This window comes from Peromyscus leucopus, chromosome 11, assembly GCF_004664715.2.
Source record: "Peromyscus leucopus breed LL Stock chromosome 11, UCI_PerLeu_2.1, whole genome shotgun sequence".
NCBI lineage: Eukaryota > Metazoa > Chordata > Mammalia > Rodentia > Cricetidae > Peromyscus > Peromyscus leucopus.
The window spans coordinates 1,356,397-1,375,377 of record NC_051072.1 but is presented as its reverse complement, the minus strand read 5'-3'; the positions used below and the strand labels follow the sequence as shown (position 1 = coordinate 1,375,377).

At 41.1% G+C, this 18,981-nt stretch overlaps 1 protein-coding gene across 1 annotated transcript in view; it reads left to right on the top strand.

Moving 5' to 3' along the window:
- Positions 1 to 18,981, top strand: part of Sema5a (semaphorin 5A) — a 466,375-nt gene that overhangs the window by 405,820 nt on the left and 41,574 nt on the right. The window contains 1 exon segment of the mRNA XM_037209370.1: positions 6,240 to 6,387. Within this exon segment, the coding sequence (XP_037065265.1) occupies positions 6,240 to 6,387 (148 nt within the window).

Here is an 18,981-nt window from a genome sequence, read left to right as displayed (position 1 = left end):
TTGTGTAAATAACTATGAGTGGATGATCACATTGTATGTTCTGCTTCAGAGGGATGCCAGACTACTGTCCACTGTGGCTTCACCATTGCCCATTCCCACCACAGAGCACAAGAGTTCTGGCTTCTCCACATTCCTGGCAATGCTTATTATTGCTGGGCTGGGTTTGAACCATCCTACTTGATATGAAGAAGTTTAGATTTAGATTCCAATAATGCCCACATGAGGAGCTGTCTGTTTTGCTGCTCTGTTGTAGTTCTTATTCTATTTCCTTCTAGGCTCGCCCCCGTCTATTGGTGAAATTATTAAGGCCAGTCCACGTAGTTAAAAGGGAGGTTTATTTTGTGGGGTAACTTACAAGGGAAGGGATAGGTAACAGGGTCTGGGAAAGGTGTGGCACAGTCCAGCAGTGTTCTCTGGAGAACTCTACTTAGTCTACCTTGTTGCTAGTCAGGACAAATCTCTGTCACCTGCCAGTCCCTCAGCTGCTCAGACCCAACCAAGTAAACACAGAGACTTATATTGCTTACAAACTGTGTGGCTGTGGCAGGGTTCTTGCTAACTGTTCTTATAGCTTAAATTAATCCATTTCTATAAATTTATACCTTGCCACATGGCTCGTGGCTTACCAACATCTTCATATGCTGCTTGTCATGGCGGCGGCTGGCAGTGTCTCCTCCCACCTTCCTGTTCTCTCAATTCTCCTCTCTGTTAGTCCCGCCTATACCTCCTGCCTGGCCACTGGCCAATCAGTGTTTTATTTATTGACCAATCAGAACAACAGATTTGACATACAGACCATCCCACAGAACTACCTCCAGTGTCCAGGGTCCAGGAACCAAGAAAACTGGCCCATCCAGATCTTGGGTCTTCAGGGTCCTCTCTCAGCCCTGCCTTGTAGGCATGACAGTTACTGAAGCCTCAATAGGGGTTGGAACTTCCAGATCAGAGCTGGAATGGCTACCCACTATACCCATCACTTTCTACAATGTCTAAGTTACTAATACTCCACATAAAGTGACTTGGAATTTTCTGTGCTTCTGCTTCTCACAATCTTCCCTTCTACCTGTTTCTGGGTCTGAGAGCCATGTTCAATGCTTTTTTCGGTGCCTCTTACATTATTAGCACTGTGTTCCATGATACCCGGCCTGTTTCAGAGTGCACGTTATGACTCCACACTTTACTGTGTAAAGCTGCTTGTGTGTCTGTAGAGTCCCTGGCCTGGACACAACCCCCTTGCCACTGTGGATGCAGGCTATCAGGAGGCTAGAGTAAGAAGCCATGGCTTTGTCCTCTGACGCCCACGTAGACCAGGGTCTGCTTCCTTAATTATACCGTTGTGGGCAGCCTTCATGTCTGCCGGGCTGTCAGGCTGAGGGCTTCAGTTTCTTGGTGCATCTGAAGTTGAGGCCACTGTCTCCTCCTCAACTCACCCCATTGTCTGCTTCCTTAAAGCCAGAAAGGGAAGCATTCTTGAAATAAAGCCATTATAATATTATGTGACATAACCACAGAAGTGACAGCCGCCTGTCCTGGTGCCTGTAAGTGACAAGCCTCACACATATTCCGGGAGAACATTGAGTTGTGAGTTCTGAAAGGTAAAGAGTATGAGCTCATATCAGAGACTGCCCAATATGTCATCAAGTTAAGGGTCTCAGGGACTAACAAGAATGTATCTTACTCTTATCTTATTGGAAATGTTATTACTGTTCTGTGATGAGCTGAAGTGATGCCTAATACCAGAGTTACCACTCTTTCCTGGTGGCTATCTGAAAGCTCATGGTGTGTTTAGTGGATGCATGGTTCTCTGGTGCCAAAAAAGACTTGATTCTTCCCCTATGGTCCTGTGAAGGGATAGCCAGGAAATGTGAACTAAGAAAAACAGTTCCTTCAGAGGCCTCAGTGAGGTGAGGCTCGCAGACTGTCAGGAGGAACTAGCATAAGCTCAACCAGATTAGAAGGAAATATAAGAAGACAGTGTCAGTGCTGTGAATCTAGCCTCAATGGAATTACAAATGCCATTATTTTTAGAGAAAGTAGATTTATGGAAAAAAATCGATGATTTATAGAGAGACAATGTTAGTTTATTAGTAAGCTTTTACAAGTAAAATAACAGCAGTCATGAGAAAAAATTAAAATCTTAATTTTTAATGCACCATAAAATGTGTCTGTGGCCCTGCTTTCAGACACATTTGGCCCGATAGAGCCAGGAATATGTTAAAGACATTATCCTGTTGTTTTAAAAGCCAGAGGACTGGGGAAATGGGAACCAAATGATGGCCCATCGGGCAAATATTTATCCATAATTAATAACGATCTAAGCAGCCAGAGATACCAGTGTAGCTGCTTCTCTCACTACTGCTTGTACAGCTCACTAAGGAGGTTGCCTGTGGGAGCTTGGGTAAAGCAAGGGGGCGCAGAAAGAAAATATGTTTCTCATCATCGAAGAGAATCCAGACTGGGGGCCTTGGCAGGGTCCAGCCTCTAACCAACCCCACTAAGTTGGAATTCTGCATAAAGAGATAGCCCAGCCACTTCTGTTTCCCTCTGACCATTCCTGTTACAGGCTATTGTCTCTACAAATCTCTGTGTAGCTTGTTTCACAGGAGAACTGTAGAGCGAGAAAGAGAGAAAAGGTAAGTGGGTTGTTGGTGGCCTTAAGTCCCAGCCCAAGGGATAGTTGGTTAACACTAGTTCAAAGTCCAGAGTTCCATGCACAGGTAACCTTGCAGGAGATTTTTAACTGTAACAACATGCTGAGCATTCTCAGAGGTGGCCTGCTGCAGGCGAATACAAGAAAGTATTTGTGCACGCTGATTTATTTTGCTCTGGGGAAATGGTAGCACAGCTACTGTGCTCTTTATTAAAAGTCAGGGGTTTTATAGGCATTTTAGTAGGATTTTCTTTGCCTTTTCTTTGTGTGTGTGTGTGTGTGTGTGTGTGTGTGTGTGTGCCTGTGAGTACCCACATCTATGTTCATTGAAAATTGAAACTGGGGAAAAGCAGTATAAAGAACTCATACATTTAAAATATCAGTGAGTTGGCTTATAAGTGTGAGATGTCTTCTTTTCTCTTGTTCTCCCTCTTGTGAACTGCATGTGGATATTTTGAATTAAATGTGAAATGTTCTGAGTTTTCTTGACTTCTCAAAACCTGTTCTCAAAATAAATAGCAGCTCTTTCCTGGAACTCTCCAAGCACCAACATATACATGAATATTTACTTACTGTTACTCCAGACCTTTTTAGAGACTTGCTACAAGAAAATTCTAAGTCCTTACTTTTCTCTTAATTCACTTTTATACCTAGAGACCTCTCTCTCTCTTTCTCTCTCCCTCCCCCACCTCTATCCATCCATCTATCTATCTATCATCTATCTATCTATCTATCTATCTATCTATCTATCTATCTATCTATCTATCATCTATCTATCTATCTATCTATCTTATGTCTCTGATTATGTGTCTGTGGTGATATATTGTACACCCCAATAAAGCATATCTAGCCCCTAGCTTAGACATAGAGGCCAGACAGTGGTGGCACACACCTTTAATCATATCACTGGGGAGGCAGAGATCAGTCTGGATCTCTGAGTTCAAGGCCACACTGGAAACAGAGCCAGGCAGTGATGGCACACTCCTTTAAAATCCCATGAATGAGAAGCACACACGCCTTTAATATGGCAGGACACAGAAAGGTATACAAGGCATGAGGAAACAGGAAGTTGCTCTCATTAGAGTGAGGATTTTGTAGAAGTAAGCCACTGGATAAAGCAGTTCAGCTGAGATCGATTCAGATGAGGACTCCGAGGCTTTCAGTCTGAAGAAACAGATCAGTTAAGGAGTCGGCAAGGCAGAGTTGGCTGTGGTTTGTTCTGCTTCTCTGATCTTTCAGCTTTCACCCCAATATCTGGCTCCAGGTTTTTTTTTTTTTTTTTTTATTAATAAGATCATTTTGCAATTTGTGTTACATCTGTCTCTGTCTCTGTGTCTCTCTGTCTCTGTCTCTCTGTCTCTGTCCCTTTCTCTCTCTCTTCCCTGTTTAGAAGGTCCCTCCTTCTCCAGTGGCATTGACCATAGGAGCCCAAGCATCAGGAGTGTGTGCCACCGTCTTTAGAGCAATACCATGTATTTTTCCTAAATACTGCAAAGACAAAGAGTAAAAAATACACAGGGCCACTGACTCTTCCACATGTCAAAGTTCATAGATGCTAACCTTGGGCAGTACTTAAGTATCTAGAGGCTCCTGAAGCATGACATTGCCCACTGCTTCTCCCTGAACTGTGGAGCTGGCTCTGGACTCCATTGGCTATTCTTCTGTGCATTCACAGTCGCTTTAAGATGTTCACACCATGCCCAGCGCCGTCCACTTCTCATCCTCCCCATCTCTCCACCGCCACCCTAGCTAACCTATAGTGTTTCTCTTTCTCATTGCTGCAGCGCAGACTTCAGTGGTTAGTGTTTACTACATTGGCTCTTCCTGCTCGTGGCCGCCCCTGAGGTTCAGACTCCAGAGTGAACGCAGAGAGCTTCTCAAGTTTGGGGGCTTTGGCCACCAGTGGGACGAGATGCCATGAGATGTCTTCGGTCTCACTCTGGTGGTGCTGTTTTGCTTGTAGAGTTCTATGAGGCTTTCTTGGTTTTATTTTTTGGTTTTTCACTATTTGGCAAAGTTGGACCATTCTATCGCATGTCATCTCTTTCTGTTCTCCTCTCAACATGGTCACCTTTCTTGCTTGATTCTCTCTTTGTGCCTTTAATCAACATCCGAAACTCCAGTAAGCACTCTCTACCCCTCATCCCACCATCATCTTTCAGCTTGGCCTTTCCTCTTCACACCCTTACTCATTCCCAAAGTCTCCTATCCTCCATCAGGTTTCCATCTGTTTCTGTGGAAGACACCGGACCTTACCAGAGTATCTGTTGAGAAATCGCACAATTCCCTTCATGGTTTCCAGCCACCATTTCTTTCCTTTCCTACTTCAGAATGCATTTCAATTGGAGTGTCCAGTGCAGTTTCAGTGTCCTGTGAATGATAGAAGTATCACTATGAGTCGTGATGGTGTTTAACTCTGTGCACATTTTGAGAGTGTCGATACTTTGCCTATTCATCTGAGACTGTGAGCACCTGTCCAGCAATCCCTCTGCGACTCCCTTTGCATAGCACTCTACAAAATCCACTTGTTATGAACAATGGTGACAGGAAGGTCACTGGCTTAGGCCCAAAGGTCTGAATCTTTGTTGCGTGTTTCTTAAGGAAGATGGCCTTGTGAGAAAGATATGAGGAAAGAGTCTTTTATTTTGATCCTCCGGAGAGGCTAAGTTTAGATTCAGTAGCTGGATACATGAATGTAAATTATCCTGTAAATCACCTAAGTTGCTGTTAAATTTGACTGTGTTCACAGCTGAGTTCTTCCTCTGCATCTGCGACCACTCGTAGAACGCCAGTCCATTCCCCTGTGTTCGTGTTCCTTTCTTTCACTTCACTCCATTGCATACAGTTTTAAAGACCTCAGGAAACCTAAGTCATCACAGGGCCAGAGACCAGCTGGGGTACTCAACTTCAAAACTGGCAAAGTGGATGTATGTACAGAAGTGCAGAAATTAACTACTGTAAAATAGTCCCGACATTTATAAAAATATAGTAATGAGATATTTAGCAATCTGTGGTCTTTTAGCTGGTAATCACTTAAAGTTATTCTGAGAACTTAAAAGAAAAACTTAAAAACAGCAGCTAAGTAGCAAGTGTCAGGGCCTTCAGGCCAAGCTTATGCTCTAAGTCTTTATCTTCAGAATATTGTCAACTTATTTGATTGAAAGATAAGAAACTCCAAGTAAAGCTGTGCTGGCTTTGAATTCATAACCTACATTATCTTTTGATGTTTATGCCTAGCAGATAAATGTCCTACCTAGATACTTTCTGTTTGCTCTTGTTTTGGGGTGTCTATTGAAGGGTTTTGTTCTGTCTTGTTTCTCCTTTACTTGGCTGCACAGGAAGTTCCATCCTGCATTGTGAGTTCAGCATCCTCTTCGCTGTCTGCCATGTATCCCATTGTCTGTGCGCACTCAGCATGGCCAGTACCCCTCTGCCTCCTGTATGGTGCAAGCACTCCAGACACAGAAAGCCTCTCATGCAGAGCATGCCCATCTGTCCAACATCTGGCACAGGGATGGGAAGCAATATGGCTAGTGGCCTCCTGTGACACTAAACAGTCTCCTTTTCCTCTGGGTTTTCCTTGTTACAGATACTGCAATGAACATTTGCTCTGCCCGCCACACGTGTTCTGGACAGGCTGGGGACCTTGGGAACGGTGCACGGCCCAGTGCGGGGGTGGCATTCAAGCCCGCCGTAGGACCTGTGAAAATGGGCCTGACTGTGCAGGATGTAATGTGGTAAGTTACCACCTCACTCCCAGCCCACACTCCAGAGCTGGGTACTCAGACTCGAAACCTCCTGGATGTTCTACACATGCAAGATGCTCCTAGCACACTAGATGCTCAACACTCTCGATAGACATTAGGACTAGGCCGTCTGCACTTTTTTGGGACTGTGCTCACACTTAACCAACTGCCAATACTGGATGTTTTTTGCACTGGATAGTCTGCAAACCTTTGTACTTTGCAGAACCTGTATGATGTATAGACATGAAGTAGGCAGACACTGAATGCTCTTCTTTTCTTGTTTTTTTTTGTTTGTTTGTTTTATTTTGTTTTTGTGATCTCACACACTAGCTCCTCTTTAAATGTCAATTCTGCAGACACTATATATTTTATAAACATTAAATGTTCCTTAAATACTAGATCTGTTTTGTTCCAGTCCCCAAGGTTCTGAAACTTTAGAGGGCATGCAAGTGTCTCTTGTTAATGAGAATGTGGAGAACATGGTGGAAATTTAAAGTACTTGAATTAAGTATTCACATTTGGAGTAAACTGAAGAATTTTCCGGTTCTAAATACAGAGCTATGGAAAAATCTTGCACCTAGCAAACTTTGGTCACTGCAATTGGTCTGAGGAAAGGAATGAATTACCCTGTGCTGGGCTCCCAGGCACACGGAATGTAATGTGGACATGACATTGTGTGGTGACAGAGAAACTGGCACCTTTGTCAAAGTGCATTGATAACACATCAGAGAGAATAAAAGACCACTTAATGGTTTTGTTTTTCTTCTGTCTTAGCAGCTCATATTTCTTTTAACACTTTAAACTGTCAAATAAAATTCCACTTGGATGGGCTCTTTTCTAAAGGCCCATTGTTGTGTGCACCCTGCTTTTTCTGTTAGGGTGGCTGAGCACTGAGTCTGTCTGGGACTCACCATGCTCACTTTCTCCATGCTGGCCACAGACTGCCCATGAGACATGGTGAGGACTGCTGGGTGGAGAAACTCACCATGGGAAGTGCCGGCATGGTGTTCTCTCCATGGCCTTCGCAGTCAGGTTTTTAATACTTCCATCCCTTGTTTCCTGGGGCTAACCAATGTCTTTTATGCTGCTGTAAAGCCTGTTTTGTGAAATATACAACCAGAACAACTCCAGAAAGCCAATGGGACTGTGGGGACAGGAAGAAGGTTACGAGGCACTGTATCAGGTCTTATGCTAGACAAGGAGGCTTTCCTTACTAGGATTTGCCAGTAGGTTTCTTCTGCCTCGCAGTGGTAAAACTATTGTAGTGTTGTTAACCAGATATATTAGTGATCCTGAGCTCACTTTAAACTATGAAAAATATTCATATAGGATAGGTAAGTTGGATAGATGGATGATAGATAGGTAGACAGAGAGAGAGAGAGAGAGAGAGATGATGATGATGATGATGATGATGATGATGATGATAGAGATGAGAAAGAATTCATTTCAGGTTCTAAAATTTAAAATTAGTTATTATACATACATAAGTGCAAATCTCTGAAGACTTGCATGTCTAGTGGAAAACCTTCACTCTCTGCTGAAATAACTCATCTCCTGTTGTGCCATCAGTGTGGGCTCCGTCCTTGCACATAACATTTCTGTAGAAAACCAAGAAAGGAGTGTTCTGAGTTAATCATATACCTACATTCTAAACACTTTGCAGACAAAAGAATTCAGAAAGTGCTGGTGGTAGTGGTGCACGTCTTTAATGCCAGCACTTGGGAGGCAGAGCCAGGCGGATCTCTGTGAGTTCAAGGCCAGTCTGGGCTACAGAGTGAGTTCCAGAAACCTTGTCTCAAAAACCAAAAAAAAAAAAAAAAAAAGAAAAGAAAAGAAAAAAGAAAAAAGAACTCAGAAAGCAATGTGCAGCATTCTTACTGTAACCTGATGCCAATAATGGCATTACAGATAGATTAATTCTCAGAAAGGCCTATGAATGGAAGCAAAGCATGCCCAGTGTATGTGATAGATTTAATTACAAATATAAACACTGAAGGTACTCCAAAATGTTGGTGTTTATTTTTATGGTGGAGCATTCTGGTCATGGAAACTCAGGCGTATTTTAGGGACAGATTTTTGACATAGAGAGGAGGAGGCCTAGACCTCATATATCAATGTGAGTTGTGCTCACTGACCTCTGAGATTCTGTATCCTCAAGCATCATGTCAGTATCTGGAATGCTTCTATGACTCCATCATCCCTTCTATAGACCCTGGGGCACATGTTTCCAGCCAAATGACTGATCGTGTCCAACAGTGTTCCTCCCTGGTAACTAAGCTCTTTGGTGAACCTGTAATGTGATGTACCTGGACACTAGGATACTTACAGAGAAGGCAGTTAGAACCCAACTCCAGGCTAATGAATCACTGGGGCTTCTGGGCTCCTCTCTGGATGTCTATGCTTTACAAGGCGATTCAGAGAGCTAGGTGTATGCCTAGATCCCACCCACTCAGACTTTGCTTCTGAATTTCCTGGAGACCTGACCGAATGCTGCTGTGTACATCTTCGGGTAGACATCTTCTGTTAAACCATAGGGCTCTAGCATCTGAGAAACACTGAGGCTTGATAACGTATGATACACTGTCTTTTCATTTGTTCATCTAGTGCCAAAGCCAACATGGACATTAACCAAATAGTAAGTAATGTCATCACCATTATTAGCAGCAACACCTAATCAGAAAAGAAATAAAATTGCATCCTTTAATAATATAACAACAGCAGAACACATTTTATATGTCATGTTTTAAATGATCTCAAACTAATATACAAACATACTTTTTAAACATATACATAATAATAATTTGTGTTGACTATCTTTCCCATATTTATCCTTATTTATACTGTTTGCATAATAACTAGTGAGCACAATATTGTTAGTCTTCAGATCTTGCAAAGTCGAGCCTATTATACACTGCAGTTTGCTTTCTGGTTGTTTTGCTGTTGTTGTTGTTGTTTGGGTTTTTTGTGATAAACACCATGACCAAAAGCAACTTGGGGAGGAAAAGATAATGTTTCCTCTCACAAGTCTCAGATCATACTCCATCACTGAGGTAAGCCAGGAACAAAACAGGAACTGAAGTAGAGACCATGGAGGAATGCTGCTTACTAGCTTGCTTCCTGTGCTTTGCTCAGCCACCTTACCACTCAGTTCCACCTGTCCAGTGCCTGTACCACCCACACTGTCTGGCACACTGTGGACACTATCAATTACCTATTGAGAAAATGCCTCACAGGCATGGCCACAGGCCAATCTGATGTAGACAATTCTTCAGTGAGGTTTCCTGTCCCAAGATGACTCTAGATGTGTGTCGAGTTGACAGCTAAAGGTGACTGTGACATTGTGTAATATCAAATAAACATTTGACTTAAATGGTAACTGTTTACATTGAATCACATTGCACACATTGGGGTTATTCTTTAGATATGTTATGATAGCCTGAAATCTTGCTGTATAATATCATGGTTCTCTCTTATTAAGCACCTCCTGTATGTCACACATTGCATTGTGGGTAAATAAAATGCAGATTCTATTTTTGCTGTGTTAGGAGGGGTGTTTTTCATTAATGCCTCTACCTGGAGATGGGCAAGCTCAACTTGAGAAAAGTTAATGAACCTGCCCAATAACAAGATGCCAGTAAATCAGTAGATAACTAGACCATATCTAATGCTCTGACATAAATAGAATTTAAAGACTTCATTACATAATGTATTTGGGGTGAAAAAAAGCCTGACTTTTCTTTGTTGTTATTTATTATGAACTGTATCTTAAAATAAAGAAAAGGGAATTTTTTTCTGTTTTGGTTTGTGTTTATGCTTTAATCTATCATTCATAAGCACCATTGATTTCTTTTAATTTGTTCGTTATTTTGAGAATTCCATGCATGTGTTCAATGGAATATATACACCTTACTTATCCCCTCCAATTCTACCCATATTCCCCAATATACCTTATTTCTCAAAATTGTGTCCTTTTTTTGTAGCCCACTAAATCCAGTCACTGTTGCTCATGTGTACATGGTGTGGGACCATCCACTGGAGTAAGGGAAAACTACCAGAGGCCACATCCTGAATAAAGAATGGTTCTCTCTTCACAGCAATAACCCACTTCCAATAGTTCCTTGCCTTGGACACTTTTGAGTTTTAATAATAATAATGGCCTCCTTCTCCATTCCTACCATGGCAACATGATAAGGAAATTGTCATGAGAATAAAAATTAAAAGGAAATGAATTCATATCAAAAATATCAAACTGATGGTCTGGGTAAAGATTAAAAAAAACAGGAAAGAAAGAATCTACAAAGTGCCAAAAGCTGTATTGTATGAGTATGGCCGCTTCTTAAAGTAATGCAACGCTCAAAGAGCAGTAGATGTTTTATAAGAGAGAAATAAAGGCAGCCTCACATACAGCAAAAATAAGGAAATTTTTCAAAGAATAAAAGAGGCTGAGTATTACCTGTATTATATTTCCTACTGAAATACCACACAAAGACTGAAGCAATGGGCCACGAGCTAGGATCTGAAATATCAACAGAGAACAAAGGACATAGTTATGTCCTAGATGTGAGAAAGGGTCACAGAGGGCCCTGTAAGGTCAAGAAGAAAGACCTTGAAATTAATACCATCGAAAGAGATTCTGTGACAGTTAATCACAGATGGCTGAACACCCTCAAGTATGTTTTTATCCAGAAATGGCACTGTGAATCAATTCGGAAGCCAGTAAAATTGGCAAGCAGAACTTAGGTGGGGGCTGATGGGTTAAATAATGACAGGATCACATAACCTTTGTTTTTATGTTAGTACATTGGAATCTGCAAAATGCATCTCATATATTCCCTATTTCCCAAATGAGAAAATCGAGAACCATGGACAACCAGTTAAGTCCCTGAAGCCCCTTAGATGGGAGAGAAAGACCCGGTCCATCCTTTCTACCCTGTTCCCGAGCAGTCCCTGTGTATGCTGGTTCTTCCAGAACACGCACCACTGAGGATGGGAGTGGGAGTGTTAGCTCCTAGCCCACACCAGTCCAGGGGAAAGGGCCTAAACAGGCACAGTCTATGTTTGCCTTGAACTCTAGTTTTTATTTATTTCTAGACTGTCCATAGACTTTCCCTAAGGCCAGAAATGTGCAAACAAGTTCAGTTTTAAGGGGCCTCATGATCAGAGCAGACGTGATTGTAGATGTCGTTTGTGACATTTGTTATTTTAAGTCTGAGTTGCATACGGTGTCACCTGCTTCGTCTTCCTATGTTTGTTCACGATTATGATTCACAACCACCTGCTGTGTCTCTTCTTTTGCTCGTGTGCTTTCAAAAATTTAAGATACTTGTGTTGTCTCCAAGTAAGCAATATTCTGAAGGACACTAGAAACCAGATATGTAATTTTATTTTATTTTTTTTTCTTTCAGAGCTGAGGATGGAACCCAGGGCCTTGTGCTTGCTAGGCAAGCGCTCTACCACTGAGCTAAATCCCCAACCCCTGTAATTTTATTTTTAAAAATATTTTCATCCCAACTTCTGACACTACTAACATTTTGCTGAATGTAAATAATCTAGTAGTATGAATTTAGTATTTTATAGTATATTTCATCAATTTTCTTCTAGAATTCTTTGGTATAGTTTGTTAGACTCTGACAGAATTTTGACATCAGGGACAATGATATCTGTTGTTGAATTTCCAACCTTTTTTGGATCAGAGAGCAATATTAGAGCGTTGTGCAGATAAGTCAATACGTATATTAAGAAAAATGTCTTCCTTCTTCCTAGGGTGGTAAAATGGTTGGCCACACCTGTTTAAAATTTAGGGTTAAAACATCATCTAGTTACAACATTTTCTCTGCAACATCATTTATTTTTCTTCAAATAGGACAGTACCACTTCCCTGTGTCACAAATAGGCAGGAAGAGAACCTGGGAGACTGAAGTTTATACTCTTGAACAGGGATTGAAAATTGCTTGGTTGGTTCCTTTTAGTGAGCTCGATAATATAATTTGGGTCTTAAATACGCTGAAATTGTCTGTGTAATGAAGACTCATGTCTTAGCCCATGGTGCTACCTAGAGGTCATAGACTCTTTTTTTTTTTTTTCTTGGTTTTTCGAGACACAGTTTCTCTGTGTAGCTTTGCGCCTTTTCCTGGAACTCACTTGGTAGCCCAGGCTGGCCTCGAACTCACAGAGATCCGCCTGCCTCTGCCTCCCAAGTGCTGGGATTAAAGGTGTGTGCCACCACCGCCCGGCAAGGTCATAGACTCTTAAAGAGGTTATAGCTTATGGGAGAAAGTTAGGTTGTTGGTATTGTGTCCTTGAAGGCGATACCGGGGACCTCTCTTTTCTTCCCTCCTCCACTTCTGCTCCATATCATGAGGTTTGCTCCTCTGTTTGCCCTGCTCTTATATACTACCAAGTTGCATCTCAGAGTCTCTGGGGACTGTGGAGAAGACCCAACATGAAGAGCCACCTGAGTAAGGGTGGCTGTAAAATGCCAACTGCCTTTCCAAAGCAATGAAAAAAGATGGTTTGCCTTAAGTTTCTTGCCACATCTGACTTTATGAAAAGAGATTCCAAGCTTGCTGGAACAAGCCAATAAGAACAGAGTTTCTGACGCTACTATTCAATGGTTGGAATTAAAGTCTGCTGGGGCCCTCCTGCCTTGCAATGACCCATGGACTTCTGGGAAATTTCCATCCATCAAGTAGTTGTGAGTACTGATTATTAGGCCATATCGACACCAGACATTTTTAGAGATTCACAGTGACTCTCCATCCTTTGAAACTGTTTCTTTCCTTGGCTACATGAAAAACAAAAGCTGCTTAGAATGTCCAGACAAGATCACTTTGATTCTTAGAAAGAGACACATGAAGGTGAGGCTCCTTTATTCCGGAAGTTAGTATCAGGCAGTGGAACTCTAGCTGCTGCCCACTCTCTGGCATCCTGAAGGGGTCAGGAGCAAAGCCATGAGTTGGAACAGCAGGTTTTAAGGGACCTCTCTTCCTAGAAGCCAGCCTCACTATGCACAGGATAGAGTTTGATGTGTGAGATCAAAAGTGTTTCAGCTAGTTTGAATCCAATTCATTTTAACTGCTTTTTCCTTTTCTTTCCCTTTAAAGAAACTGCCCTTCTAATGTCATTTAATAACTGATAAGACAAAGCATCTGCTTCCTTAACAACTATTGTAACTGAATGAGTGGGTGCAGGGATCTTCATGTGATGTATTATTAGGAAGGCTAAACAGATGATCTTGACCTTCACGGTGAAGATCAAATGATGAACTATTCCATTGTACTGTTTGTAAAGGGCATTTACTTACACTTGCAAGTATTCTTCTCAAGAGAAATGATTGATATCCCTAGCAGAAACTGAAAATTACATCTTCATAAGCATGGGAATGTAAAACTTGCTTTCTTTTGTTATGAAATAGCTCAGCAAAATGCTTAAAAAATATGAAAGATTGTCGGAATGAAACCACCATATGTTGTTAGAAGAGGCTTGTGCATTTTGTAAAAGTTAATGTCAGTACACAAAATTGAGTGGTGGGGTGGATGGCCACAGAAGTATACATTTTCTCAAATCTAGCATTCCAAGTTTGGCAATCAAGTTTAAGAATGATGCATAATACATATGGAGAGAAAAGGAAAAATGATGGATTACAGGAATTAATCCATCACAACTCTGCCTGTAGGACATATAAATAATCGTCTACAATCTCAAAAATTGTTGTTGGTGCTGAGATCTGGAGTATTTCACAAAAAAAAATGTTTTATTTATAGAGCTAGAAAGCTCTGATGCACAAATTTCTTTCTGTAAAGAAAAAAATGCTGGGTTTTTCTTTTCTGTCTACCATGATTCAAATACTGTGGTGGAAAAACTAATTAAAAAGAGTTTCATGAAGAAAATGTTTTCCAATGTATAAGTGATATAAACCACACACACACACACACACACACACACACACACACACACACACACACTTCCCCTTTAGAGTTCCCCAATGAATTATGTGATATTTTCTAATACTTAATATTAAAATACCTGAAGTTCAGTTGCAGAAGCCTGGTAACAATATTTCCTCATGCTTGCTCACTATTTTAAGTCCAGTGCATACACAATACCTGCAGAATGAGTAGATTCTTATGAAGGCATAAAAAATACAATGCTCAGCTAAAGAGAATTCATATTATTTGAATATACTCTTTATTCATCCTTTTTATTAATTCCTGCATGCATAGAATGTATTTTGATCATATTCGCCTCCAGTTCTTCCTTTAACTCCTTCTACTAGACCACACCCTAGAGAAAACTGTGTCTCTATGTGCTAGCAGTCATCACCTGTTTAACAAGGGGTGGGATTTCATGAATATTTTACATGAGTAGGTGAAGTGTTTTGCTCTATATTTAAGGACTCTGAAGAAGTTATTTTCGACACATTCAAATTATCTTATTTTCCAGTTATGTCCTCCATCTTTGACTTAATCCCTGCTGACATCATGCTAATTGTAGATGATCTGTGTAGAATATTCACTGGACCTTTTAGTCAATTTAATGTCTCATGTCCATGTTGGGAGCTTGTTTTCTCATCTCATCTGTTTCTGTTCTTACTGGGTATTTGTTAATTAAACTAAAAGATTCTACTTGCAGTGTTTCTGGTACATATTTTTAAGGAGATATTCATATATCACAAGTAGACCTCCAGTTAATAGACCCTGGTGCTCTTCTTGTGAATAGTTTAGTAGAACAGGAAGTCCTGTTTATCCTACAGAAGATGCTTCTTGAATTCATTTTCAGTAGACATATATTTAAATATGTCAGTACATCCTGTTGCTACACACACTGGGGCCATGATGCTAGTCTGCATTTTCATGCCGTAGGGCAGCCTGGACTGGGTGGTCCCTTCTGAGACATGAATACTGATTCTGCTCAACCAGTGCATAGAAAAGGTAGACAAAGAAAGCTGTGACCCCTGTAGGTTCCAAGCTGTAGAGGCCAACATATCATCTCATGGACACATTCCTATGACCAAGCATAAGCAAAGCAAAGCAGATATTCTTCTGATAAGAGCTTCACCATCCCCTGTGCTACTGTGCTACTTCCATTTCCTCTCTGAAAGGCCTGTGTATCTCACAATCCTAGTAGATGTTTGCCTGAACTTGATACTCCTATGCCTGCATTCTGAGCATTGTGACTCTTCTCCATATTCTCTCATTTACACAATAACTATTAAGCTGTTTGCCCAGAAATGGGTGATATTAAAACCAGGGTGAATGAGAGAGAAATACTCACTCATGATCTTCAACCCAAGTGGCCCAGGGACAGTAGGGTCTTGACGGGGTTTGTGTGAGCACTGAGGTTTAACACTAGTCTCAATTAACAAGGATAAGGGCATGCTGGCCAGTAGTGCCCACACATGCAGAGGGACCCAGAGGATTTTAGAGTAGGTTTGATCTCACTGTAGATGGGTCTTGGCTTGGCTCCTGGCAGACCACTCTTCTGTTGTAGAAATAACGTCAGTGTTTAATTACATCCACAATACACTTTAATATGTATTTTGCTTAAGGTTTTCATCTTTGTTTTCATTCCATTTCTGTGCTCCTTGTGCAATTATTTAATGTGTATAATTTTAGTTGTTAAAAGTAATTCACATACATAATAATTTTCAAAGCAACTTATAATTAACTAAAGAAGGAAGCAACAGATGTTGGAGCATGAAAAAATGCTTTAAAACATTGAATATTTTTCACAGATGCCATCGTTTCTTCTTTCTCAAGGCTTCCCCATTAATAATCCTAAGGCATGCTAACAACCCAGGCTTGGTTCCAAACCCTTGTAATGTGAATACACACACACACACACACACACACACACACACACACACACACACACACACACCTAGCAACAGCTGCTCTATTTAGCTTGTTTCATTAATATTTTTGAGTTGGAATACCCAGTTAACCTTTAGAAGCAATTAAACTTTGTCAGTTAAAATCCAAATGGTTAATTGATCTGCTCTGTGGTCCAGTGGTGTGTTGTGATACCTGACTTTCTGAGATCGGGTGTCTCCTTATTTCACTTCACACCATGATATTTCGAGATCTTATTGGCAAGATTTCACTGTGTTCTGCTTTGAGAGAAACAGCTGCGACAAAGACCTTTGGAGATGGAGTTGGCTCACTCCATGTCACATTCTTGCATTGTTTTATAAGCCACGCCGTGTGAGATGGGAGCATCCACACACGGCGACTTGGCATCTTGCTTCTATTATGAGGTGAGACATGTTCTATCTACATCTGCCCTAGGCTCTACTAATCCCAGGAACTGCTCAATATGAGACTAGAGTAAATATCCATGATGGAAGGATCTCTTGTCATCTTGTGGGAGAAAGAAATGCCTGTAGCTTAAGGAAGGAAATTCTGGAATCTAACCAAAATTTTATTACACCTCTGAAACCAGAAACACACACATCGGAGCATCTCAGAGTTAACAGAGTAAGGGCCAAAAGTAGCAGGGTAGCAGCAAAGAGAAACCAGACATCAAGCAGGATCCTCTCGCGTTTGCCAGGCAATTTCAGTAGAAGACTGACTTAATGGATTTCTTTCTCTTATCTTTCTGCAACTGCTAATAGCTTTTAGTGATAAGGCCTTGACATCTGAAACTGCAAAAGAAGAAAATAACTCTGTCTGCTACACTTTCCTTCTTTGAAAATTAAATTATCTACTCCTTGGAGTGACCTCCCCCGTTACTGTTCACTTCTAAATAGTTTTCCATGAGGAACAAAAATAAATTCTCCATGATGAATTCACATCTGCCGGTTGCCCTGTGTACAGTGCATAATGTTCAGATCACCCTCCTTGTATCACCAGGAAATTCCTTATACCTACTCTTTGTAAGGAATTGGTGCTGTGTGAGTGAAGCAGATGGATAAAAGGTTTATAACATCTAGGAGCCTCCTTTCCAGCCTAGCAGAAAAGATTACAAGTCAAACAGTATGAAAAATGTGAGGTTGCAGATGCAGTGGAATAATTAAGAGAGATATCTTGAGAACTGAGAGGGTTGGGTCTCCTGTAGTGCAGAGTCAAGGCCCCTGTGTGTGTAGGCAGGATCTGTCTATGAGATTTAGACCATGAGCTATTAGCATCATGTGTACAGTTCTGAGATACACACAGGAATGTTCCACGCTCAATCTTGGAGAGTAATTCACAACTTTTATCAAGGTCCCAAGCAGGTCTTTTGCCTGTACACTGCAAGGCACTTGGAGTTACACTGTTGGAGCATCTGACTTGTCCCTGCTTAGTGTTTCTGCAGAATAATTTCTTTCATGTTTTCAACATGTGCAAGCTACATCATACTTTAAATTCGTTTCCTTTAATAGGGCACAATCATGTTGGATTTAAAAGAACCTATCAAATTTTGTGTATGTGCATGCACGCATGTGAGTATGTGTGCACATGCATATGCATGTAGTCATGTACTTACAGTGTCTGCACACATAAGTAGATGTGCACTTTCAGTTTGTGCACACACACGTAGACAACATGTACTTTATCTCTCTGTCATTTTCAACTTCCCTTATAACTTCTATCTCTGCTACCTCAAAAGGTACTTTGAATATTGAAAAACAAATTTAAGGTAAATGCCTTTCTAAAATATGTCATATACAGTGCAACTTAGTCCCATTCCAAAGGGGACCATCCCATAACACTGATACTAGCTTTTTTTCTTTAGAATATTAAAATTGGTTTTAATAATAGATGGTTTGGGCAGTGACTTTCCGAGATTGTATCAGGCTCCCAGAAACAAGACTTAAATCGATATCAGTAATAGAGTGTCCATGAAAACCTTCTTAGCCCTTCATAGTGATACACATTTCAGTGTCTGAGCCCTTCCTGGTAAATCAACTTCAAACACACCAGCCTTGAGATGTGTTTGGAGCATCACCTCTGACCTTGTTTAATACCTTCCCTTACTGTGGTCCATGCACTGGTACCCAACCAGCCCTACATTTTCCCCTCAAAGAGCAAGCCCTATTATATCTGTGTTTGAGCTACAGCTTGGAGTATGGTTAGGCCAACTCTGACCTGTGCCTTCACTGAGGGAACAGGAAGAATAACAGGGACTTGGTGAAAGGGACACCTGCTAAGAACATCACAGAACAGTACAGGTCACAGCTCTCAGGTAAGGCTGGAAGGACCGAGTTAGTTCCTTCATGTTTATTGTGCATGAAATGAATTCTCTAAGAAAGCAGGTCCTCATTGAGGCATTTAGATGATGGCGGCTGAGACGTTTTACTATAAGAGCTCTCTGGGACCTTTCACGCAATGTGTTGCTCAGTCATTTGGTGCCACTTGAGATGTGGGTACTGGAAGCCAGATGGTTGCATCACTGGCATTCCACAGGGAGTCTTTTTTGGATAATCTGCCTCTACAGGTCCAGTCAATGTCCAATGAGGAACTCCCTTTCTTTACAGAATAGGAGTTTCCATGAAGGTTTCCCATGCTCCACTAATCTTGCTGAAAACAAACACATATAGATATAGATATAGATATAGATATAGATATAGATATAGATATAGATATATAAATATAGAGATAGAGATAG